Source organism: Actinia tenebrosa, unplaced genomic scaffold (genome assembly GCF_029948245.1).
Source record: "Actinia tenebrosa isolate PJP-AT-01 unplaced genomic scaffold, QUT_ActTen_1.0 PGA_scaffold3__52_contigs__length_22856419, whole genome shotgun sequence".
Lineage (NCBI taxonomy): Eukaryota > Metazoa > Cnidaria > Anthozoa > Actiniaria > Actiniidae > Actinia > Actinia tenebrosa.
The window spans coordinates 4,640,877-4,664,793 of NW_028292580.1; the positions used below are offsets into that span (position 1 = coordinate 4,640,877).

Genomic DNA, 23,917 nt, shown 5'->3' on the forward strand with positions numbered 1-23,917 from the left:
TTATTCGACGTCCATAATATTTCCGAGAAGGCGCTCGTAGGAGCTCAAAATGGCGTCTATTGTGAAGTTCACACATGGACATTTGACAGCAAAAACCATCGCTATCAGAACTCTGCTTAGTAATTCCTTCTGAAAACCTGTAGATACAGCTATCAAATAAGTAAAGGTTTCGTTTCCATCCATAATTGTGTAAGATAGTGAAGGGAATAAGGTATATGAGGACGCATCTAAGTACAGCACGTCCTACCGCCATCTTGCCATCTTAAAAACGAAAAAATCATGTTTACTATCTTAAATCATTTGTAAAACTAAAGTTATAATCGCTAACCTTGTTTAGTTGGTGAAACTTAAAGTGCACCTACACCCTATTTTTTTAATATTCTTAACTGTTTGTACGGAACTTTTAAAAATGTTTTGTGGTATTTCGGTCACATTTGAAAAAAAAATTGAATGCGAAAAATTGTTTTAAAAATACGAAATGCGTGGTCCATTACCGCAGAATCAAAGCGGGAGTCTGGGTCCGAGTGTGACGTCACCCCAGGCCATGACTTGTTGCTTGGTGCACGAAAGTTAGTAAACAGATCGAGTACTTTTGAAACACAAGAGATTTTTGAAGACAAATTCGTGAAGATGGACTCTGATAACTCTGATCTAGAGACATCTTTTGACTTACAAGATGAATACGATGTGGAGGACGAATGTTTTGACTGTTCTGAGCAGTCCGATTCAGGAGAATATTTGTCAGTCGAAGGAAATGATGATACCTCTGAGTGGTACGAAGGGCATCATTCAGGAGAACCTCTGGCAGACGAAGAATGGACGAGACAGTATGAAAATACTGAACGAGAAAATGCCAAGATTGAGGAAATGCTTCACAAACGATTGACTGCCGTTAGCGTAGTAAGCGAATGGTGAGTTTTCTGTGCTATTGAAACATAAAAGCGCCCCGTGAATTTATAATGCGAGAGCGGTTTCGCCAAACCGTAAACAATGTTTTTGAATGAGCTCGAGGATGACACTAACCAAGATTGCGACTTTTGTAAGCTTTACAGTTTCTTGTTACGTGTACATTGAACATTCGTGTTTTTACTGTTTGTTTTGAAGGTGCAAGTGTGGCAATTGCTCTACTGAGATGCTAGTAAATATAAGCGAATGCTATTGCTGCAAAGAACTCGACGGATGCGACGAAGCTCTCCATTCTCAAGAAGTCCTTCAAGACCTTGATGAAAATGCCGAGCTGAACTGCATAACCGAACATCCTGGCTTCTCAGCAGTATGTCTCCAAAAATGGAGTCTTAAGCTAGCAGCTGATAAGTACAAAACCAGAGATCGGAAAAGATATCAACAATCAGGATCAGAGGAAAGGTAAGCTGAATTTGTGGCTTCTTTATGTACACATTATACTTTAACCAAAGAAATTATGAAAAAACCTTATCAATAAAAAGTTAAATATGCCAAAAATATTTTTATAAAGCAGTTTGTCCTTCTCGACATTAATTCCAAGGATTGCATGGGATATGATAATTTTTGCAGTGAACCAACCCCCAAACTCATGAAATTACCTTAATAAATCAAACTATTTTATATTCATTAGTTATTGATCATAATTTTGTTGTAATCACACACTAAACTGATTCATTATTGACATTCCAGCTTCCTTCGTAGCATTGCATATAGGGAGTTCACAAGACTAGTGCATGGGTATTTGGGATACAAGAGACGAATTCCACTACCAGCCTGTGCTTACACACGCATCAGAGAATGTTTCAGAATTTCTGAAGATGAACTACACAGTGGGTTTGAAATGGATCTTGAGCCTTTAGTTTGACTGCACAATGACAAGATATAAAAATAAAAAGTATTTAATACAAATTTTGTAGATGAAACAATTTAGTGTTTTAATAGTCGATGTTTTTTTTAATTTCTTTGGTTTTTTGGACAGTCAATGACATTCTTGTGTCCTTTCATAGGATTTTTGCATAGGCTGCAATGTGGGGCTCTCTTGGCATGTTCTCTACTTGTTAGTTGGTTTTGTTCAGGGACATCTAAAGAAAAAATATTAAAAATGTATAAGTAATATAAAATTTATAAATTTAGCTAAGATGTAAAAAGTACCTGCACAAGTAGGAGGAACATCCTCAACCACAATGCTTTTCCTGTGCAAGTGCTTTTGAAGAGCCTCCTCTCTTGGCTGCTTCTCCAGCATTGAATTCATTGGTGCTGGGGTCATCTGTCTTAATTCATCTTGTGCAGCAGTCAAGTCTTCTTTTGATGAATTCATGAACGTCTGGAAAATTTCTTCCACGTAACCTATAATAAAAATTGAGTTTAAAATTATGAGTGACAAAAATGTAACCCTTGAAGCACAACACATAGCCTACCATAGTCTGGTTTTACTCTGACATCCCTTATCGTGGCTTCTCCATTTTTGAACTTGGGATAAACCACCTTTTGTCTGTTGTTGCCTCCCGTTGTTTCTACCTCTCTCCGAAGATTAAGGTTGAAATGCATAGCAGCAAGAATGTGTCTGAAAAGAAAATATCCAAATTTTAAACATATGCAGTTGGATTTGACAGGGTTTTACCTTTGGGGTTCATTGGACTCCCAAGTTATCTAAAATTGAATCCTATGGCATATATGTTTTTCAAACTCTCTTTATTTCAAAGATATTTTCGTGTCTCTAGAAAGCAATCTATTTTTGTTTGGGCGTCCTATTCATATTTTTTTTACATATATAACCCAAATTTGGTGATCTTATTTATCAATCAGGTTTCTTGCTAAAATTCTAAATACAAACCGGCAATACATTCCAACATATGAATATGCAATCATTTTGGGAGCAAACTGATTGATGAGGGAATGGAATCCTTCCAAGCAACTGGTCTGCGCCCAAGGGGAAGCTTGCTGGATACCCTTTTTCAGAGAATCTTTTGTCAAGGCTTTACAAATTTTTTCATACACCTCTGACCCTAAAGAAAAAAAGGTAGCTTAGAAAGTGTTTTAAATTTTGAGATTAATAATCTTACACTCCTGCTTACTTCTTGGGTGAGAACTTTACACAAGATGACAATAGTTTAGTTTGGACTTTATGAAACTTAAAGCCAAATAGAATACATTATGCAAAATGTACCTTTAGATAACCAACGTCTGGGTTGAAGTATCCCATGATTGCACTTGTTAAAAATTGGATCATCTAGGCTATTGTGAACATTCACTATGTGACTGAGAAAAGATTTAAACTTTGCCCAGATCACAGTACCAGAACCATTTGAAGTAGATGTGGCACTCCAGTACAGATGCCTCTCACAGGGCTTTATCCACTCCTTTACTTCTTCATAATGCTTTTCTTTAGAAATTTTTGTGAGGACTTTCCTGATTTCTGAAATGCATAAAATTAATCTACATGTAGTGGTAGTGCACATGTATTCAAATCTAATAAGCCTAAAGCGAGATGATATTTTACCCCCGACTCTATGCCATAATAGTTTTTAAAATTCTTTCACATCAAAACTTTTGATTCCTTAGAGAATACAGGAACAATAGTCATAGTTAGTGAACATAAACAAAGTGAAAAGGACTATAGTCTAGTAACGGGTGGTAAAAAATCATCTTGCTTCAGGATTATATATAAACTTTTCATGCGTCAGGGCAAGTATGCTCTATATCTACTCATTGCAATAACGGTTTCATAATAATAAATCACTGACAGGTTTAATATTACAGTGCGGCTAATGAAACCGTGGCCAATTGTATAAAATTGACCGGTAAGAATTTCGAACTTAATGCTACCATATGATTGGCTAATAATTCTAGTTTATCAAGTTACCCTGGATATAGTAATCACACTAACTATTCTGCATATACTGTATATTGGTCATTTGCATACAAATCAAAGCAATAATGAAGTCACTCATAACTCACTTTTCTTAAGGTGCCATAAATCAAAGTAGTGGACAATGTTTGTCAACACCTTCTTCATGTGACAAGCAATACCAGTGTGTCGGTCAGATATAAATGTTAAGATCACAATCCCATATCCTATTAGGTAATCCATGCATTGTTTGAAGCCTTCAAACTCCATTGCAGGACTATTTCCCACTTGGTTCCTCTGCGGGCAATGAAATAAAAAATATTTGTTTGCTGAAACAAAATTTGTGGTTCATGAAAAATAAAGATGGCAGTAATTGATATTAACTGCTATTTTTATTATAGATGGTTCAAAAGAGAGTCCTACTGATAAAGTTCATGTCTCACCTGAATTAATGCAAAATGTATAATCATGGGGACAGTGCAACAAAACATGGTATATGCACCATATTTTGCACTGTGCCCCATGCTGTCATGCCGTCCATCACCTGCTAGTACAACACCACTGCCCATGGACTTTATGTTGTCAAGCATCTTCTTCTGGTAGCTTTTCCAGTACATATGTATTGCAGGGAACAGCTTGGTCTGCAAATAAAATACAAAATCCATATAATGCTATTTCTTCTCCATCTTCGATCAGAAGATGCATTTGTTTGTTTATCTTAACTGATTGTACCATTATCATTATAAACTACCTATGACAAACATAGTACAATATATAATACCAACACTCACTCTTTGATGTTTAAAGAACGTAGTCATCGACACACAACCAAGACCCATGTGTGCAAAGATTTTTGATATTTTGGAGATTGATCCCCCAGCCAAAAGGATTGCCATGCAAAGGAGAAAGTTCCCTGCTGGTACACCCCAACCTGGTATCACTGGTTGACTGTGCCAGACATTTTCCCTCTTTAGACACTTTGGGTTGCTGCAGGCAGTTTTTATTACAACTTCTGTCCCAACTTGGCTCACTTCTACCAGGGGGTTATCACTTTTGCAACAGTGACAAAACTTGAACAGCAATAACAGCTGGGACAGAAAAACAATGAACTTTGGCTCTGATCGCAGATTGGTGTCATTCAATTGAACCCTGAAATAAGTATATGTGATATGTGTTAAAAATATTAAATGGGTATATTAGCAGTATCATGAAGTGCAGCTACATTATGTTGTACATGGCATTAGTAAACATGAACATTATAAAGTAGAGAGGGGAAAAACACACCTGTGAGCTGAATTTTCTATATCATCCTCAGATTCATTTGCTGACTCCTCTGACTGTGTTTCATAGCTGTCATCTGGTTCTTCTTCTGTTACTTCCTCCTTGCTTTGGTCATCACTGTCGTAATCCCACTCTGAATCAGTTACACTTTCTTCTTGAGGAACTGAGTCACCCACTGTCTGAGTTGCCTTGTTTTTCGTTTCGTTATTCTTAAGGCCTGATAATAATAATATTTATAAAGATTTCAAGTATTAGGTTCACAAATACATATTAGTATAATATATCCTTCTAGGAACCCTAAGAATGTTTGTCACTTATAAAATCACACATACTTATAAGGACTAGCTACATTACTTACGTCTTGTAAGCCTTCTGCATTCAAGCTTCCTTTTCCTCAGGTGTGATCTCAGGGATATTACTTGGTTTCTCAGCAGTCTCCTTTCTTTTTGCCATTTGGCTTCACCAGTCGTAGGGTCTCTAGTACTCGATGTCTCCTCCGTTTCCATGAAATCGACATTTTCGTCCTCCCTGTTCTCGGCACTCTGGTGAAAGAAAATCGATAGTCGATTGAGCTACACTGTATTATGTAAACAATCATCCTTACTCTACCATAAACAATGACTCGTGTTCAAAACATATGAGTAATAAAGCCCATAAGACTAAGTTGTAATAATAATCACCGTAATATCTTCAGTATTAGAGACAGGAGCAACTTCTAAAACCTCTTCTCTTTGTGCCACAGGCAAGAGCATAGGCTCAGGCTCGCTGACTGGTTCAGTTGTACCAGGGTCTTCGACAGTGGCGTCATCATGATGATCTTGATGTGCAGTACTACTGGGGACGCTTTTAGAAGCAGCAGTCGACACGGTGGCATTTTTTAATGATTCTCTTAAAGTCTATCACGAAAAATACACTTTATTAGTTTCATAAGAAGGTTGCAGTAAATGTTTTAGCTGAGTTTTTTACCTTTCTTCGATTGCGATATGTTTGCTGTTTCTTTGGCGAGTCTAGTTGACCAGCATGTAGCGTGGGGTAAACATTCACTCCAAAACTGTCTCGTTTCAGTCGAGGGATGGCCGGTTTTCCCAAGGTAGCAAGAGTTGTAAATCTTCGCTCAAATGATTCTACTCTAAAATGCACAGAACATATGCACGAGTTCCTTGTAGGCTCCCACTTTGCACGCTTCACCTTTACAAACTTTATCCATCTAGTCCTTCGCTTCTTGGCCTCGGGTCTTTCATCATTAAAATACGGAATACTATGAAGGGCAATCCCTTCAGGAATATTTGGAACGTTGCTACATCCCCAAACTACACATTTGTTGGGCATTTTAGCGTTTGGAAATAAAACGTATTTAAGAAATTTGATAAAAGCAAGCGAATAGTCTAGAAAAATCTGTATAGAATCTGTGGTAATCTTTGGTTGTGTTGGCCTGTGGTGACGTCACACACCGCTCGCCCCAATCTCCTCTGTAATTACGGCCATGGTTCACTTACTTCGGCTAAAATGGTCAATTTTTCAATCTTTGACAGAGCACCAAAAATTCCCGTTTTGATGGATCTAAAAAATTTTTCCACAAATCTGCTTTTTGTGCCTTAAAGTTTTACTCCAGATCAGAAAAAAATAGGGTGTAGGTGCACTTTAAAGCTTTAATTGTGGTTTTATCAATTGTTTGTCAGGTTAAGTGCATCGCATCCGGTTTCAGGTAATAATGTCAGCATGGTACTGTAGAGCGTGACGCTGTCTCAAAGGATTGTAACAGCCGTATTTGACATCTTCTTTAAATTTCTTAGAATAGCAAGTTGAACTTTCTTTTCTTCTTTATCCTAATGTTTTGCCTCTTAAATGAAGTTTTAAACTGAAAACACCAAGGCCAGGTTCATATGACGTTGACTTGATCGTTATACTCAATGGACGTTCGTTAGAAGTCAACTCGTGGATTATATATCTGGATGAAGCTGATTATATACATAACGCAATACTATGCTAATCACTAGTACATAAAGTTAGCATTTGTTTTGGCATGTACACTTGCCAACTAAGTTCTTTATGAGGTCAATGTACGGTTTCTTGCGTTTAACTTTAATGCCAGAACCATCTAGTTGAAAAGAGGAACAGATATCTTGCAACACCAGAATAGAAAACCTGTCTAACTTCTTGCGAGAGGCCGAGTCGCAAAGGTCGTAAACGTCGTATATGATTGGATGGCGGGTGGAAACTACGCTAAGAACCTCACTCTGTAAGTCTTGCAATAGTTTTTCTGTTTCAACTTCCTGTTGATCTTTTTGAAATTCTTCATAATCTTGACATTTCTTCTTTCCTGTGACTCGCGAAAAGAAACTTGAAATTTGCTGCGATGTCAAGAATTCTGTGGCAGCGAACATAGGTTCGCCACTGGAGAGCTTTGCTTTTCTCATAGCTTTTGAAACGGAGACAGGATCAGCCTTTTGACCAGTTTGCTCGCCAATTTGATATATTTCTAGCAGGTATTTCTTCTGTTTTTCTGAGTGGCGCTTGCGCTGCTTGGTACTTTTTAGAGCCCAGCCCATTTTCAAAGTAGGCTCATTCACTGCAACAGAGGGAGTTCCTTCAGAAATTTGTGGCACATCACAAGTTGCTCCTTGCTCTAGTTTAGCTGCGTACATCAATATCGCTTTATCAAAAAAGGTTTCACGCTCCAGAACATACTTGTGCTTGCCACAGTGTATGTGGTTTTGTAAAGAAGAATACCTTTGGAAGGATTTGACACAGTCTTCTTCTGGGCAAAAGAACAAACTCTGCTCCTCAGGGTCGGAATTATCTTCTTCTGTTTCAAGTTGTGCAGTTGTCTCAGCTTGATGACTAGGTGCTTCCCATTTTTTGAGACGTCGTGCAGTAACATCAGTAAACGAAGTAGAGGAAGTGCGATCACTACGTTCACCTACAGTGTTAAGGGTTGGTAATTGATGATTCTCTGGAACATCGAAATATTTCCACAACAACAGTTTGCCGGGTCCTATCCCATAAGCTCTCCAGACTCTTATTCCTTCATCGCTGGGCTCCATGTTGTTAAGGAAACTGATTCCCTCCCATTTCACTGGAAAAGGTATCTGACTGGTTTGCTGGCCACATAACGTTACCGTCACCCCCGGTATACCACGTGCTGACTCTATCGCTGCCACCATCTGCTCCGCTGTCTCGATGTCATGACCTTTGTTGTGATAGACTTTCATGTGGCTTTTTATCGTTGCTGCCTTGCGGTCGCAAGATCCTTTACCACCTTGAGGGTCTGAATAATCCACACGGGATAGATGGAGTTTGTGCTTGGTAGCTATTCGCTGGACTGATAGCAACACTGAAGCTGAGTGGTAGCATCCAGCATTGTCTTGTCTAAGAAAGACATTTTTAATTCCTGGTGCAATAGACCTAAGCTGGTAGAAGATATTATCAATGATTGCCAAGACTGTATCACTTTCCTGGATGCACTTTTCGAATGCATGCACGAAAGTAAGCGTCTGCATATTTCTATCTTCACTTCTTCGGATAGCTACTGTTACATGCCAGCTGATGCCACGCTTACCGAACCAATCGCTCTGTGCCTCACGGAACTTCCTTGGCAGAAACTTCATTGCCCAATCAAAAACAAGGAGTGCGGACTCTGGGTCCAGATTTTGAAGGATATCTAACCGTGCTTTATCTTGATTTATCGAACGGAGAATATGAGCTTTCCATGCATCAACTTTGTTAACATACTGATACGATATTCTCTTCAAGCTCTGTTTGTTTTAACTTTTTTTCACAGTTGGTGCACATTCCTAGATTGAATAGTAAATTGAAAACGTTATCCTGAGCTCATAAAATCAGGAGGATATCAAATAGAGATGACTTTTAAGGACACTTACCAGAACCAGCTTGAATAAATGTTCCAGTTTGTTTCAACAGCATCTGAGATGCGCCTTTTCCAACACCTCTGTCCGCCTTTGGTATTTTCCCTTTCCATTTTTGACCAGAAACTTCTTGGGGTATCCTACATCTAGTGTTAGAGCCCCGACTCCACCCAATGCCAAGAACAGAACGATGGTTTGGACAAATGGTTATTTCTTCTATGTTTTTGGGGGTCTTGAATAAACCAGCGCGAGACAAAATTAAATCCACCTCATTTTCAGGGCCAGAAAACTTGCAACTCCGCAAGTGACTCGAGATGTCTTTCTTGCATGTCAATAGAGATATCACCTGTGTATCATATGCACGACCTTTACGGTCAAAACCACAGATTCCACCGACAATAGATTTAAAAGAACAGCAAATCTCCATGTTTTGATTCTACTGTGAGTTAGGACGCGCATTTTACTAGTGAGTGATTACCTTGCACTTGCAAAACATATTCATATTATAAAAACAACGGCCTGTCAATCAAGGGACTTTGTACATTCGCCGTCTTTTATCTCAATAACGATCAAGTTAATGATATATGAACCTGGCCTTGGTGTTTTTTTGTTTAAAACTTCATTTAAGAGGCAAACCATTAGGATAAAGAAGAAAAGAAAGTTTAACTTGCTATTCTAAGAAATTTAAAGAAATGAGATGTCAAACACGGCTGTTACAATCCTTCGGGAAGGTGCCACGCTCTACAGTACCATGCTGACATTCAAAATCTACGACGGCGACATCAACCTGAAGTCTTAATAATCTCTTTTTGGGAAGCTGTTCATTGGAAATTTTATTCAAAACATTGTCTGTAAAGTCAACTCATCCACAGGGAATACAGACTTTGAAGGCGCGAAACCCAAAAGTGAAGTTGTTTACAGTAGACGTCGCCGTCGCAGATGTCAAATACGGCTGTTACAATCTTTTGGGACAGCGTCACGCTCTACAGTACCATGCTGACATTATTACCTGAAACCGGATGCGATGCACTTAACCTGACAAACAATTGATAAAACCACAATTGAAGCTTTTTAAGTTTCACCAACTAAACAAGGTTAGCGATTATAACTTTAGTTTTATAAATGATTTAAGATAGTAAACATGATTAATCGACGGCTCACCAGACGATCTTGTCGATTTCAGTGTCACTAATATTTGATATTTTACGGAAATTTGAGGTCGCCCCTCGTAAATACTGTTGAAATACACAAAGAAATTTTTATATCATTGGAAGTATCATCGCTTCATCTCTCAAAATCTAGAAGCTCGTTGGATTTCGGTGTATCGCACATAGTTTAAATGACCATTATTTTGAGGCTACTTTTGTAGTAGGAAAAAGTATGGCCGATGAAAAAATTCGTATAAAATTCCACATTGCAGTGAAATCTTCAATAATAACAGTGAACGAAGAACAGATGATAGGCAATAAGAAAATCATGTTATCAATACCAAAGGTTAGATAGTTTCGTTAAATGATGTCACTGAAGTTGGCCAATTTGAGGCATTACTAATTAGCATATTTACCCGGTCCGAGTAAAATGCTTATTTCTCAAAAGCAAAAAAATATTTTCACAAATTAAATACAACATGATGATTGGGACATAATAGGCTACCAATACTGAAAGTATGAGCAAAATCGATTTTTTGAGGCTTGCCACTAAATGTTTGATGCTTGCTGACATCCGCTCTTAACATTTCCTTCTTTAGAATGGTACACTATATATATCGCAATGGAATATACCTTGATCAAATTACGCGTGCATTATATGACTTTTTTTCTTATTGTCTAGATATTTACTCTTCCTTTCTTTCTTGCTTTGTAGATTATGCTTTTAAGATAGACGTTTGTCTTCTTTTGTTGTTTTGCATGTGATAAATAGCAATAGCCCAAAGTAAAATAGAATAAGGTAACCATAGGGCTTGGGCACATGCCACTTTTAATAAGTAGTTTTTGCATATAATTGCGTGGTTGGCAAATTGCTAAACGATACTAAAGTGTGCATGTAATTGGTTGTCGGTGTTGGCTTGCTACTCTTGCTGTTGTTGCTACTGCTGCTATTTCATGGTCATTGATTAAGCTCTGCCGTTCTCTAATTATCCGAGAGTTTGAATCTAACTATGCCTTGTTACTTGCTAGAATTTTTAGATGCGTTTAGTATATCAAGTAGAGTGATTCTCATATGACCGTGAAAGAAAAAATACCATTTGGTTTGTACTTTTTGATAAAGAACAAAAGAAACAATGGGTTTAGTCTACTACTAACTATATTAGTTTGCCTATTCTTTCACGGTCATATGAAAATCATTCTAAGAACGACAAAATATGAAAAATGAAATGATTTGTGCTATGACTGGCTTTTGACCCAGGCCTTAAGTACCTTGAGATTGCAAGAATGTTGTTACAAGAAAAAGAACATTCGAGCGGGATCAATTAGCAACGTTCTGGCTATTTTCCTGCTTCGAGTTCTATTTTGCTCTAAGTTAGCCTCATTAGCATGTAATATATTCTTTGGAACAAGCAACAGCCTGTGGTAATGACACGTGACGACCTGATGTGGAATGTCTACAAATGAACAATACCACATTCACTGCACTACATTAGGATTCCACGGGTTTTGCTCTCAGTTCTGAATATTTTACGCACAGTCAGGGCTAACACAGAGCAAAAGAGAACTCAAAGTTGAAATATTAGATGTAGACATTTTGCAATACTGTAACTATTATTTGGTAACACTTGCTAGTACATTCATATCTTAAGAAATAGCGCCATGCCTAATTTCGCTTTCTCTTAGGTGTTCTTCTAGTTCAGTTTTAAGTTTTGGAAGTTCTTCTTGTCTCTTTCTCCTGGAACATACTGCCACGATGGGTATGGCCCTTTCAAGGTCTCGAATTTTCTTTGCGTACTTGTCGCAGTTCTTGCAGGAGTCGGCTCAGGCTTTCTGGAATGAATACTGGTGACTCATTTTTTCAATCAAAATGTTTCCTGAATGCCGAGTAACTGAGAGGTGCGAGTTTGTTCTTCATTTTGAGGCCATTCCTTTTAAGGTCAGAATACTGTTCTGTGACATCTTTCCAAATGCTACTTAGGGTCAAAATATAGTTTTGCAGTTCTTTGGCGCTTGTAATGACTTGGTCCAGGATTGTAATCTTTGATGAAATTAGTTACTAACTCGATGACAGGTGGAAGTAATGTTCTTGCATTCTTGTGTTTCCCTTTGTTGATCGTGTTGCAATGTTGGATCGCCCACGTTTTGTTTTCTCAAAAGGACCCCTATCTTTTTATCCGATACTGCAAACACCTTTTTAAAGGCAGTTTTGCAGACAATACCAAGGCTAGGAAGTGTGTCGAGGATCCTCCTTTTCACTTCCTTAACATGTGAAATAACCTGTGAAACCCCTGTGAAAACCAAATCCATTTTTTATAATATAAATCCATTTCACATGGTAAAAACCTATGAAAAACATCATTACTTGTGTTGTAATAACAAATTAATTTCACAAGCAAAAGAACGCGAAATTATATGATCTTTAGATCTGAAATATGCATGTGATCCGCATGATTCAACCTTTGTGAACAATATAACAAAAAATGTGAAACGTAAAAGCATAAACATTTGAGTGTAAAAATAGTTTTATTATACTAAAAATGATATGTAATATATAATCTTTAATGAAAATAAGATTCTACCATTTACATCATACATTTCTATAAAGGGTTTATAAATTTAATCAATACAATGTAATATATAATCAATGCCAGTATTGATTATATCAAATCAATAAATAAAATTGGTGAAATATACCTCACATGGAGGGTCGATACTTTTTAATCCCTCCTTCAATGTCAACGTCCTTTCCGTGCACAGTGAGTCTTTGGTTTATTGGTATTAAAATAGATCTAAATGTTTGTAAATATGTTGTTAAGCAAATAGAACAAAATGTCTCTTTGGTGGTGGTAAGTTTAATGATGCTATCATGCTAAATTGCCTGTTGCAGTTATAGCAGCCATTGTACTTTGCTGAACTGGTTTGGGAACTGATTATTTGCATCCATTAACAAAATACGGTAGGCCTCATGCACTAAATAACATATGATTAAAGGTCCCTTGAATTTATACTACTGAGAGGGACAAAATAATATTTTCTGTGTCAATTTTATTTTTTTGGAAACTTGAAATTACCAATCGGTGATATTCGATCTATGGGTGGTGTCACGTGATCAGTTAGTGCAAAAGTTCTGTTTCTAAGTATACTAGTTTTTATTACATTTTGTAAGTTTTCTAACGAAATCTAGAAACTAAATAGCATTTCATCTAGATCTTTAAATATCTCCTCAAACGTATTCAGCAGAAGTTAACGGATATTCACCATCTCCCGTTGCAATTTCAAACTCGCCACGTGAAATAGAGAGAAATATTGTAGTCAAAAATAACAATTCCTCTAAGCATAACTCAAAACCATGAGCAACAATAAGTTGGAAGTCTGGGTAGGAGGACAGGCCAAACATAAAACTGAAAACTGCAGCTGCCCTATTTTCCTTTGAATGATATTTATATCAAGATAGCTTTACAACAAATCAATCTATAAATGTATAACAATTATCATCTCAGGCATATAAAAATGTCAAAATTGTATGATTACTTGAGACTTAAAAGTAAAATATGCTCTTTAAGTATGCTTTAACTCTTTCATCTTCATTTTCTGCTCTACAATTTGATATGCCTGGGCACAATATTTTTATCTACCTAATACCTTTTCTGACTATTTTTCATGCTCTTCAATTTGTCTGTTTTCATCTCCTTTTCCAGCTGCTCCTTCTGCCTATTTATGCGCAAGTCAACTTTGTATCTTGGTATTTTCAGGTTTTTTACTCCGTTTTTGAAGCGCAGTTCATTCACAGGAAAAATTTCCAAATTTCCAAATTAAATTTGTTTTGGAGTTTTCATGGATTTCATGTGGTTTTTGAATATTTTCCACTGATGGAAAAAGGCCTCTTTTCCACATTTGGTTTTTTTAAAAAAAACACGTTATTGCGATCAACGGCATTCATGTAAGATTGTACCTTTTGATAGTGAGAGGCTGTGGAACAACAACACTTCTCCAGTCATTGTTAGTTTTGGCTTTCCTTGAAACTTTGACTAAATCATTAGCATTATCAATACTGGTTAACACAGTAACTACCTTGTTGTCCTTCCATTGCACTGCCAATACTGGTGTTTTGCGTTCCCAGCGCATGGCTCCCCTTTCCTTTTTCTTTTCCCACTGTTTTCCATTTTTGAGTGTTTCTGGAAAACCTTTCCTATTCTCTGACACAGTACCAGTGACTGCCACACCAAGCTCGAACAGATCTTTTACAAGTTACATTGAAGTATAAAAACTATCTACAAACAAATGGTATCCCTGATAAAGGAATGGTCGGATTAGTTCCATCACAACGTCATAGACAAGACCATGCTCACTTACATTTCTAGCAGAAACGAGGATTTAATGTGCAGGGCTTGAAGTGAGGGCCGGTCAACGGACATTGTCAAGTCAAAAAAAGTTTTCTGGCCAAATGCAGTGTAGTCACAGGGGCGTGTCCAGACATTTTTTGAGGGGGGCTTCCAGATTTCTTATGGCGGTTAATCACCATAAGAAATCTGGAACCTTGACTTTTGAATTCAAAACTAGGTGATCGAGACCGATCGACTGGAATATTATACAGGAGTTTTTGTTTTCCATTAAGTGGAACAAGCTGTTGGACTATCACTAACTTGCCAAATAAAGGTTCATGTCTCAAAGAGTTTGTTTGCCATGAAGGGGGGTGCCGGAACCCCTGGAACACGCCCTTGAGTCATCTGTTTCCAGACATTATTTGAAATTATACTCATACCTCGGAAACATCTTTTAAAATGTTGTCACTAAAATTTGGACAGGACGAGCTGCAGGAATTTAACTACCATCTAGATAAAGCTCTGTCCTATTGATGTAGGAAGTTTGAAGAAAAAACTTGAACGGCGAAAATGTGTTTCTTAGCAAAACTCTCATATTTGAGGTTTACAACGACAATTAGTAAAATGACATTCGATGAGTTTTTAAAATTTGATGCTAATTTTTCGTAAGGCTCATCCGCGATACTTGAAAATAGATATGTGAAAACGTAAAGGCAATCCATTCCATGGTAATGTTTGTACAGAGCGATGTCTTATATGCTTTACAGTTTGGATCGAATTTTCAAGCGGCGTCGTGACGTTTGCCCCAGGCGTTCCATCCAAATTCAAACACAAGCAAAAGATAAACTACAAAATGGTTATCTTTTCTGAGTACTTCAAACTCGTAGGGATAAAATGCTCTACATTAATTGACATATGGTTACAAAATCAAGGTTTTTATTGACAAGAAAGCTTAGGAATCACCTTTTCTAAATCTGCTTTCTTCTTTTCGAGAGCCATAAATTTCATCCGTAGGGTCTCATGGTTCTTACATACATATATATCAAGAGTATCGTGTTAAGCTTTTGTAGTAAATTGAAATTTAGCAACTGAATATCATTTTTCTTTTATACCTGGTGCGCCTTTTCATTTCTCTAATAATGACAACTCATGCTGGTAAAATTTCCACTCCCGAAAAGAGCGAGTAAAAGTTGTGGAGTTGATACTTAGCCTACAATGATAATCAATTTTAATTATTGGTGGCCCATTTGAATAAAATGCCATATTATAAAGTGTGTTTGAGAAATTGCTCAGGCACATTAAATTGATTTTAAGAATGATTTCAAAAAACTGTACTCTTGTTTTTGAAAAGGAAAAATCTTTTAAGCCTTTGATAAAAGATAATTCTGAGGTGCCAGGCATTCTCTTTTGTAGAGTCCCAAAGAATAGATCTTGGTGGAAAAGATAGTTGGAGTCATTTGGAGTTCCAGGCCATTTACCACAAAGGATTATTGTAGACAAAGTTAGTGATGAGGTATCCTTTCCACAATTTCTACATCGAAAAGATGGCTTTTTGAAGTCAAATCGTCCTGAATGAAAAGATAAATAAATAAGTTAGTTATCTATTGAGAATATCAAATTCCACCATTTGAAGTGGTATTCCACAACTTTAGAAACAGTATTTTTTCCATTATGTGACATTTTCTATTATTAACACATCCAAAGTGGCACACCAGGAAGGATGTGAGGTATTGCTATTAATTAATTGTATGGATTAAGAAAATCGTATAAAGAAATGCTAGCGGTACTAGTTGTATTCATGCTTGCGACAGAGAACGTGTTTACAAAGTTTAGTACTAACACATTGGACGCACCCAGTGTGTCCTGGGCGGTTGACTGCAGTGGCAATGTTGATTGACTTGTCATTGCCGCAGGCGATTGCGAGCCGGCAGTTTGCTGTGTAGCGGCAAGAACAGCCCTGACCACGAGCTTGTTGTCCACAAGCTCCCGTCGGTATTCCTGTGAGAGTGTCACGGTGGACGTTGATTGCGGAGTGCTGCTGAGCGGATTTCGTTCAGGAACCTCTTCGTTGAGGTTTGTCAGAGAACGTTTCGGTGGCATGGTGGAAATTAAACTCGTGTTGTAGCGTAATAGCGTCGTATAGCAAGTACTAGCGATAGCGATGGCGAGTAAAGGTTCGTGTGGTTGGCATTAAGCTAGCTTGATCACGTGTGTAGCGTCTTATCGTATTTCGTAATGATAGCTATGATCCATATCTCAGACAGGCCACAGAGATCGACTGGAATAGATTGCAACATGCTATAAACAACTTGCTGAGTCGATCAACGATAGCGTGAGGTTATAAATGCGTTGACAGCAGAAGATAGCGGTATGCGTCGGGACAACGTTACTGCAAGATGTCATTGACCTCGAGTCTAATTTTGCCTAAATTACATTTAACCACATGAAAAACAGGATCTTGTTGACTCATATTTACTGAGGCGTGTTTTTTTCTTGACTTTATTATCATAAGATTAGTTTTCGATATATTGATGGAGAACTTGTTTGCGTCTCACCATTCTTTAACTTTTTCTAGTTCCGAATTTATAGTTTTTTCTAGAGAGTTCAGATCTTTGAAAGAAGCGAACACATTCGTATCATCAGCAAAAATTTTGAAACTTAGGACTTTAGCTTAATTTGAAAGGTCATTTATATATATCAAAAATAATAGCGGACCAAGTGAGCTTCCATGAGGAATTCCACAGCTAATTGTTTCTAGATCTGATGTAACATCTCCTACTGCAACATATTGCTTCCTGTTTGATAAATAACTGTTAAACCATCCCAGTGGTAGACCTCGAATTCCATAAGCTAGTAGTTTATTAAGTAAAATTTGATGATTTACAGTATCAAATGCTTTTGATAAATCTAAGAAAACATCACAAGTGTATAAGTTGTTGTCTATAGATTTTTGAAGATTGTCTGCAGTCTCTGTAGTAGATTGAGCGGTTGAGTGCACTTTACGGAAACCAAATTGGAATTCAAAAAGAATCTTTTGCTTTTCAATGTAATTTATAAGTTGCTTATTAATCAGTTTTTCAAATATTTAAGTGTAGATAAAGTAGAAATAGGACCATGATTGGCCGGATCGCAGGTGTCTCCCCCTTTGTCAACAGGAGTAACTTTAGATATTTTTAGGATGTCGGGGACAATGCCTGAAGTAAAGAATGGTTAAATACCAATGACAGAGGTCCAATGATATATTCACTGGCAAGTTTAATACACAGTTGGGAAACTCCAATCGTAGACTTATTTAGTTTAATACCTCTTATTTCATCTAATACTTGATGTGGTGTTATGCCGTGAAACATAAAGCTTCTTTCAAAAGAACGTTCAATATAGTTTAGAGGGCTTGTATCAGTTTGAAGAAGTTTTCCTGCAAGTTCACGACCAACACTAATGAAATGTGCGTTGAGCTGCTGAACGATACTTTTTTTTGTCAATGTAAAACTTGTTTTTATATAGTATTTTTGAGATTTGTTTCTGAGAAGAATTCTTTTTCCTATTGATAATCATTCCTGTAAGCTTCCAAGTAGTTTTTAAATTGTTGCTGTTCAGGTCAAACTGGTCTTGAAGATACTTTTATTGTACAGTATTACTTTTAAAGGGTCTTTACTAAGAAAATGAGATTTAAATAACTTTTGCTTTCTCTTTATGGATGTGAGAATGGCATTAGAAATCCAAGGTTTCTTAATTTGTCTTTTCTTTTTATTTGAATTTTGAGGAAGTGGCACATGCTTATCAGAAATCGATTGAATTGCGTTAATGACTCCGTTCATACTTTCATTAACGTCAGACGAAATTAGATTATTGAAATCAATAGTCTGTATGTCTCTTTGAAATGCATTATCAGATTTAGAAAAGTCACGGTAATACTTAGAATACTTTGATGTAGGAAGCTTATTTGACACTGCAGAAAATAGGGAAGTAATCAGTGATATAGAAAAGAATCTTCGAATTTATTCATATTAAAAGAATCAAGGAAAGATGCAAGTTGAAGTAAAATTATACAATTAACACCTGAAATAAAATTTCAATGACTTAGACCTTTTTTTCTAATGTATTTTAAAAAGTAAACAAACACGCTTATTCGGTACAACGTCAAAATTTCGATTTTTCAGAAGACTTGTAGATCTAGGCGGTTATCGAAAAAAGCTATTTTAATTAGAACTCAAGAAGAGAGTCTGATTTCAAGCTCTGGAGGACTTTATTCTCCATAGAGACAGCTCAAAGTCACGGCGGTATTCAGGAATAAAATCTCACAAACTCGATCGAGCGAAGCTTTAATATTACTGATCAACAGTTGTATTTACTAAGTGACTTCTTAAGAAAATAATCAATGTAGATGTACGTAGATCGTAGAAAAATAGTAAAAGACGAAAGAAAGAACAATTCCAATGAAGTTTTGAAGGAAGTTCGGCCAGTTTTGTCATTTAAATAAGCCGTTCTGAATAAAAAGTAGATTGATCGCCACGCATTACAAGATTACAAACAGCAGAAGCAATGCTCAGATTGTATGTTGAAATGTGCGAAGGTCTAAACGAGAATTCGTTCCAATAAATAATCATTAATTTACCGACTTGGATGAAGACGAAATAAATAGCATTTCTAAATGTATTTCTATAAAATATTTGCTTAGTTCACAGTGTAAAGAAATAGTTTCATTTGAAGTAGGAGCCGTGACCCTTGAAGGTCAAGATAAACAGTAATGTAATCAACACGCATAACGCAACGCTTTATGTTGATCGTCCCGATTGTATCATAAACGGTCGATTATCTTGTATATTCAGTTTTGAGCTCGTAGGTCGAATTATTCCTAGAATAAAACATACAGCCCGCCTTTGAAATTGAAAATAAAGAAAGCGTTTTCAAATAGATCTTCTTCCAATTGTACTCTATACTTGACTCAGTTGACTCTATCGCGATGTCGTAGTCGAAGTCGTCTTTCGTATTAATTGAAGTTCAGACAATTTTCAATTCCAAACTCAACAAACTAGCGAAGAACTAGATGCTAAAAGGAAAATAATAAGGACGATTACTCATCTTACTAGATAAATTGAGCATTCAAAATATTAATTCGAGCGAAATATTTGGAATCCGTTTGAGAATGTCAACAAGCATAAAGAGGGCACAGGAAGACCAATCTTCCAAAAGTGCAACAAGTATCCACGAGTTCGCCAAAGGGCGTTTGATCTTTATTGTGTAGTGAAAGCAATTATTCCTTAAAAATTTCGAATACTTCATTGTTCAAGTCTGCATAGTTTGACTTTCTTTTATTCCGTTTGAAGACTAATCGGGCGCAATGTTTTGTTTACTTTCTTCGGTTGTATTTTTGCACCCTGTACTATGATTATTTCATTTTGTAATATGTGTAGCTTACAGGTCATATTTGTGAATAAGCAAATTCTTTCAAACCTACTTTGTTTCATGGCGGTTTTTAACATTGAACTAAGTTGTACCAATCATTCAAACCTTGTATGCGCCATTTAGGATATCAGTAGAAGCTGTTGGGTCATTGCTCTTTCTTTTAAAATCATAATTAACACAACTTTTTAAAGGATGACACGAAATACAGATAAGAAGTCCGCCAGGAGTACCTATCGAATACCCCGCATCAGAAAAAGCTTCCAATATGGGATTTCAGCTATGGCACAGAAAAGAACGTAACTAGGCCAAACTTTGCTAGATTCATGCTTTTCGTTTCGCAGAAAAAAGCACTCTGCTGCATATCGAGACTCTGATGTAGGAAACTAGCTCAGCAAGAACATTACCGTCCACTTGGTTGATCAGCAATTGCATCTGCTTCATTTTCTTGTTGACTCTTCTTTCCTTTCTTATAGTATCACGCTAATCAGCTTGCATGGTAACTGGCATCAAGCGCTTTAAGATCACCCTAACTCAATTTCTTCTCAATATTATAGTTTAAATATGTTAGATTTGATATCATATTATAAATAATGACAATGATAATAGTAATAATCGTAATAATATGATAAAATATTTAGGGTTTACCTTTTTGTGTTTTGTGGTTATTGTTGCTGTTGTTTTATTGTTAGGAGCTCTTCAGCTGGTGAAAATTCTAATCCTTGTTGCAATTCTAATTTTAATTATTTTTCTTTTCCTGTGATCCACCTGTCTGCCCACACATCCATCTATCCCTCCCTCCAGGGCAGTCCTAAGAGCTTAAGTGGCAGCGCATCTCATCTGTGGAATGGGTTGCTTCTTAACGGCTACTGCCACCTTTCGGGCTTCAGCCCAGAAGTAGGACCACTCTGGAAAATCGCTTCGTTTTAACGAGATATTGGCAATAAAAAAAAAGATAATTCTCTTTGAATTGTGTGGAACAATTGTCAGTCCAAAGCACAAAGTGTCCAAACACAGCTGCTTCACTCCTTTTCAAGAAGAAGAAATCCAAAAAAGAAATCACTTCATCGGGTCCTTCTCCAACGGTCGATGGATAAATAAAAAAAGGTCAAATTGTCTTGTTTCCAATCTCTTTTTGTAATAGGCGTCTTGGCTGGATAACTTCGGTAGCTGAATGGTTTTATGACACTCTAGATTCAAGATTAGAGATGTTTCATTCATTTTAGTAAGATTACGAACAGCAGTAACAGACATTATTTCAAAAGTTGACGTCATGTTACTAAAAAACGCATTGGCGCGCGCTATAGTTTTGCCAGAGGTTCGATTTTGGCATTCTCGAATGGAATGAAAGTTGTGTTAAACGTTTCCTTTTTCCTTTAGTGGTACACTATATATATTGCGGTGGAGTATACCTTGATCAAATTACGCGTGCATTACATGACTTTTTCTCTTATTGTCTAGATATTTACTCTTTTTTTCTTGCTTTGCAGAATGCTTTTAAGATAGACGTTTGTCTTCTTTTGTTATTATGCATGTGATAAATAGCAATAGCACTAAGTAAAATAGAATGAGGTAACCATAAGGCTTTGGCACATGTTACTTTAATAAGTAGTTTTTGCATATAATTGCGTGGTTGGCAAATTGCTAAACGATACTAAAGTGTGCGTGTAATTGGTTGTCGGTCTTGGTTTGCTACTCTTGCTGTCGTTGCTACTGCTGCTATTTCATGGTCCTTAACTAAGCTCTGCTGTTCTCTAATTATCCGAGAGTTTGAATCTAACTAGATGCGTTAAGTATGCGAAGTAGAGTGATTCTCATATGACCGTGAAAGAAAATGGACCATTTAGTTTGTACTTTTTGATAAAGAACAAAAGAAACAATGGGTCTAGAGTCTACTACTAACTATATTAGTTTGCCTATTCTCTCACAGTCATATGAAAATCACTCTAAGACTGACAAAATATGAAAAAATAAAACGATTTGTGCTATAACTGGCTTTTGACCCAGGCCTTAAGTACCTTGAGATTGCAAGAACGTTGTTACAAGAAAAAGAACATTCGAGCGGGATCGATTAGCAAACTTTTGCAATACTGTAACTATTGTTTGGCAACACTGGCTATTACATTCATATCTTAAGAAATAGCACCATACCTAATTTCGCTTTCTCTTAAGGGTTGGCGAAGTTCAGTTTTAAGTTTTAGAAGTTCTTCTTGGCTCTTTCTCCTGGAATATACTGCCATGATGGGTATGGCAGGTCTGGCAGGTGTCAAGTTGGGCTTTCCGGAATGAATACTGGTGACTCATTTTTTCAATAAAATGTTTTCTGATTGCCGAGTAACTGAGAGGTGCGCTTTTGTTCTTCATTTTGAGGTTATTGCTTTTAAGGTCAGGATGCTGTTCTGTGACATCTTTCCAAATGCCACTTAAGCTGTAGTTAGGGTCAAAATATAGTTTTGCAGTTCTTTGGCGCCTGTAATGACTTGGTCCAGGATTGTAACCTTAGATGAAATTAGTTACTAACTCGTTCGACAGCTGGAAGTAATCTTCTTGCATTGTTCTTGTGTTTCCCTTGTTGATCGCGTTGCAATGTTGGATAGCCCACGTTTTGTTTTCTCAAAATGACCCATATCTTTTTATCCGATATTGCAAACACCTTTTTAAAGGCAGTTTTGCAGACTATACCAAGGCTAGGAAATGTGTAGAGAATCCTCCTTTTCACATCCTTAACATGTGAAATAACCTGTGAAACACCTGTGAAAATCCCATCCATTTTTTTATGATATAAATCCATTTCACATGGTAAAAACCTGTGAAAAACAAATTTACGTGTTGTAATAACAAATTAATTTCACAAGCAAAAGAACGTGAAATTATATGATCTTTAGATCTGAAAATATGCATGTGATCCGCATGAACCAACCTTTGTGAACAATGTAACAAAAAAATGTGAAACAACAGCATAAACATTAGAGTATAAAAAGAGTTTGAATTCTATCAAATCAATAAATAAAATTTGTGAAATATATTCTAAAACAAATTATTGAATGTTTCGTAATGACAAAGAACTATACGCATATAATTATCATAGTCATATCAAATTAATTATAATTTAATCCTAAATAACGCTCATGATTATTTTTACTTAATTTACTTAATTTTCTTCGTCATGATATCCTACATCTTCAAACTCCTGGTCTTCTTTTCCATCTTTACCATCTTTGTCGTCTTCAAACTCTTCACCCTCAAGGTCTTCTTTGTCATCATATTCTACGTCTTCAAACTCCCTGTCTTAGTTACCATCTTCGCCAACTTCAACCTCATCGTCTTCAACCAGTTCTTCGTCACAACCTTTGTCTTTGAAATCCTCATCCTTTGATTCATCACATTCCTTGTCGTCGAACTCGGCTTCTTTTAATTTCTCGTTCCCTTCATCTTCATCCGTTCTGGTCACTCCTTTTCCAACACCCTTTTTAGTGGAGTGTTTGTCTATATCGGTCATAATAAAATAATTATTGCATTGGTATATTTTCCAGCTACATTCAGTTAAATGGTTCAACGAGCCACAATCGATTTTGTTACTGACATTTTTTCCTTTCTTTTCACTGTGTGCAGCAACTAAGAAAAGTAAAGAACAGTATTAATAGCTAGTTCAGTTCAAAATACCGATACACAAACTCCACGCATATTATTTCAACAATGCGCAATTTTTTGTTCTCTCTTTCAGGTTATGCTCGAATTTTTTGAGTTTGTTCGCCCCTCCCCCTTCAAAAATCTAATGGTCTGTCCCTTAGTCAAAGATTTTTAGGGTAGACTATGACCTTGTTGAGCGAGGCTCTAAATCTTCATCTAAACTTGGATGCACCTTTATCCCTGATTAAGGTTTTTAAGGTTCTTTTAAGGAGCCTTTTAAACATATAAGCAGATAGAATTTTCTTAATTCACATTTCAAATCTAAAAACAGTTTCTATAGACCCTTCGCTATTTTCGCCAGGTGGTATTGGTGAAAAAATGGGAGGCTTTCAAATAGTGACCATCAACAGTGTGGCCTTGATATATATATCGTTTTACATTGACGAATTATATACA

At 36.7% G+C, this 23,917-nt stretch overlaps 3 protein-coding genes across 3 annotated transcripts; 1 reads left to right on the forward strand and 2 right to left on the reverse strand.

Annotated features, from left to right (window-relative positions):
- The first annotated feature begins 407 nt into the window (after positions 1 to 407).
- LOC148908116 (uncharacterized) lies at positions 408 to 2,337 on the forward strand. Its single transcript, XM_089034954.1, has 3 exons — positions 408 to 911; positions 1,105 to 1,365; positions 1,654 to 2,337. Exons 1-3 carry the CDS (start codon positions 451 to 453, stop codon positions 1,826 to 1,828), a joined length of 897 nt encoding a protein of 298 aa, XP_088891080.1. The 5' UTR covers positions 408 to 450; the 3' UTR covers positions 1,829 to 2,337.
- On the reverse strand, positions 1,847 to 6,716 carry LOC148908117 (uncharacterized). The gene is made up of 12 exons (XM_089034953.1): positions 6,059 to 6,716; positions 5,773 to 5,988; positions 5,451 to 5,634; positions 5,096 to 5,309; positions 4,603 to 4,960; positions 4,255 to 4,452; positions 3,922 to 4,108; positions 3,131 to 3,379; positions 2,798 to 2,969; positions 2,382 to 2,527; positions 2,116 to 2,310; positions 1,847 to 2,045 (listed from the first exon to the last, which is right to left on the reverse strand). The coding sequence occupies exons 1-12, from the start codon at positions 6,419 to 6,421 to the stop codon at positions 1,918 to 1,920; spliced, it is 2,610 nt and encodes an 869-aa protein (XP_088891079.1). The 5' UTR covers positions 6,422 to 6,716; the 3' UTR covers positions 1,847 to 1,917.
- Positions 6,717 to 7,086: 370 nt separating this feature from the next.
- On the reverse strand, positions 7,087 to 9,385 carry LOC148908118 (uncharacterized). Its single transcript, XM_089035773.1, has 2 exons — positions 8,974 to 9,385; positions 7,087 to 8,810 (listed from the first exon to the last, which is right to left on the reverse strand). The coding sequence occupies exons 1-2, from the start codon at positions 9,383 to 9,385 to the stop codon at positions 7,099 to 7,101; spliced, it is 2,124 nt and encodes a 707-aa protein (XP_088891899.1). The 3' UTR covers positions 7,087 to 7,098.
- Between the last annotated feature and the right edge of the window lie 14,532 nt (positions 9,386 to 23,917).

What these genes read in the sequence shown, in the direction of transcription:
- LOC148908117 (XM_089034953.1), bottom strand. Translation starts at nt 6,421, where the DNA reads ATGCCCAACAAATGTGTAGTTTGGGGATGTAGCAACGTTCCAAATATT. An exon ending in CATATCGCAATCGAAGAAAG is followed by an intron (nt 5,989 to 6,058) that starts GTAAAAAACTCA and finishes TTTTCGTGATAG; the next exon opens with ACTTTAAGAGAATCATTAAA. An exon ending in ATGCAGAAGGCTTACAAGAC is followed by an intron (nt 5,310 to 5,450) that starts GTAAGTAATGTA and finishes TATTATTATCAG; the next exon opens with GCCTTAAGAATAACGAAACG.
- LOC148908116 (XM_089034954.1), top strand. Translation starts at nt 451, where the DNA reads ATGCGAAAAATTGTTTTAAAAATACGAAATGCGTGGTCCATTACCGCA. An exon ending in GTTAGCGTAGTAAGCGAATG is followed by an intron (nt 912 to 1,104) that starts GTGAGTTTTCTG and finishes TTTGTTTTGAAG; the next exon opens with GTGCAAGTGTGGCAATTGCT. An exon ending in CAATCAGGATCAGAGGAAAG is followed by an intron (nt 1,366 to 1,653) that starts GTAAGCTGAATT and finishes TTGACATTCCAG; the next exon opens with CTTCCTTCGTAGCATTGCAT.
- LOC148908118 (XM_089035773.1), bottom strand. Translation starts at nt 9,385, where the DNA reads ATGGAGATTTGCTGTTCTTTTAAATCTATTGTCGGTGGAATCTGTGGT. An exon ending in ATTTATTCAAGCTGGTTCTG is followed by an intron (nt 8,811 to 8,973) that starts GTAAGTGTCCTT and finishes ATGTTAACAAAG; the next exon opens with TTGATGCATGGAAAGCTCAT.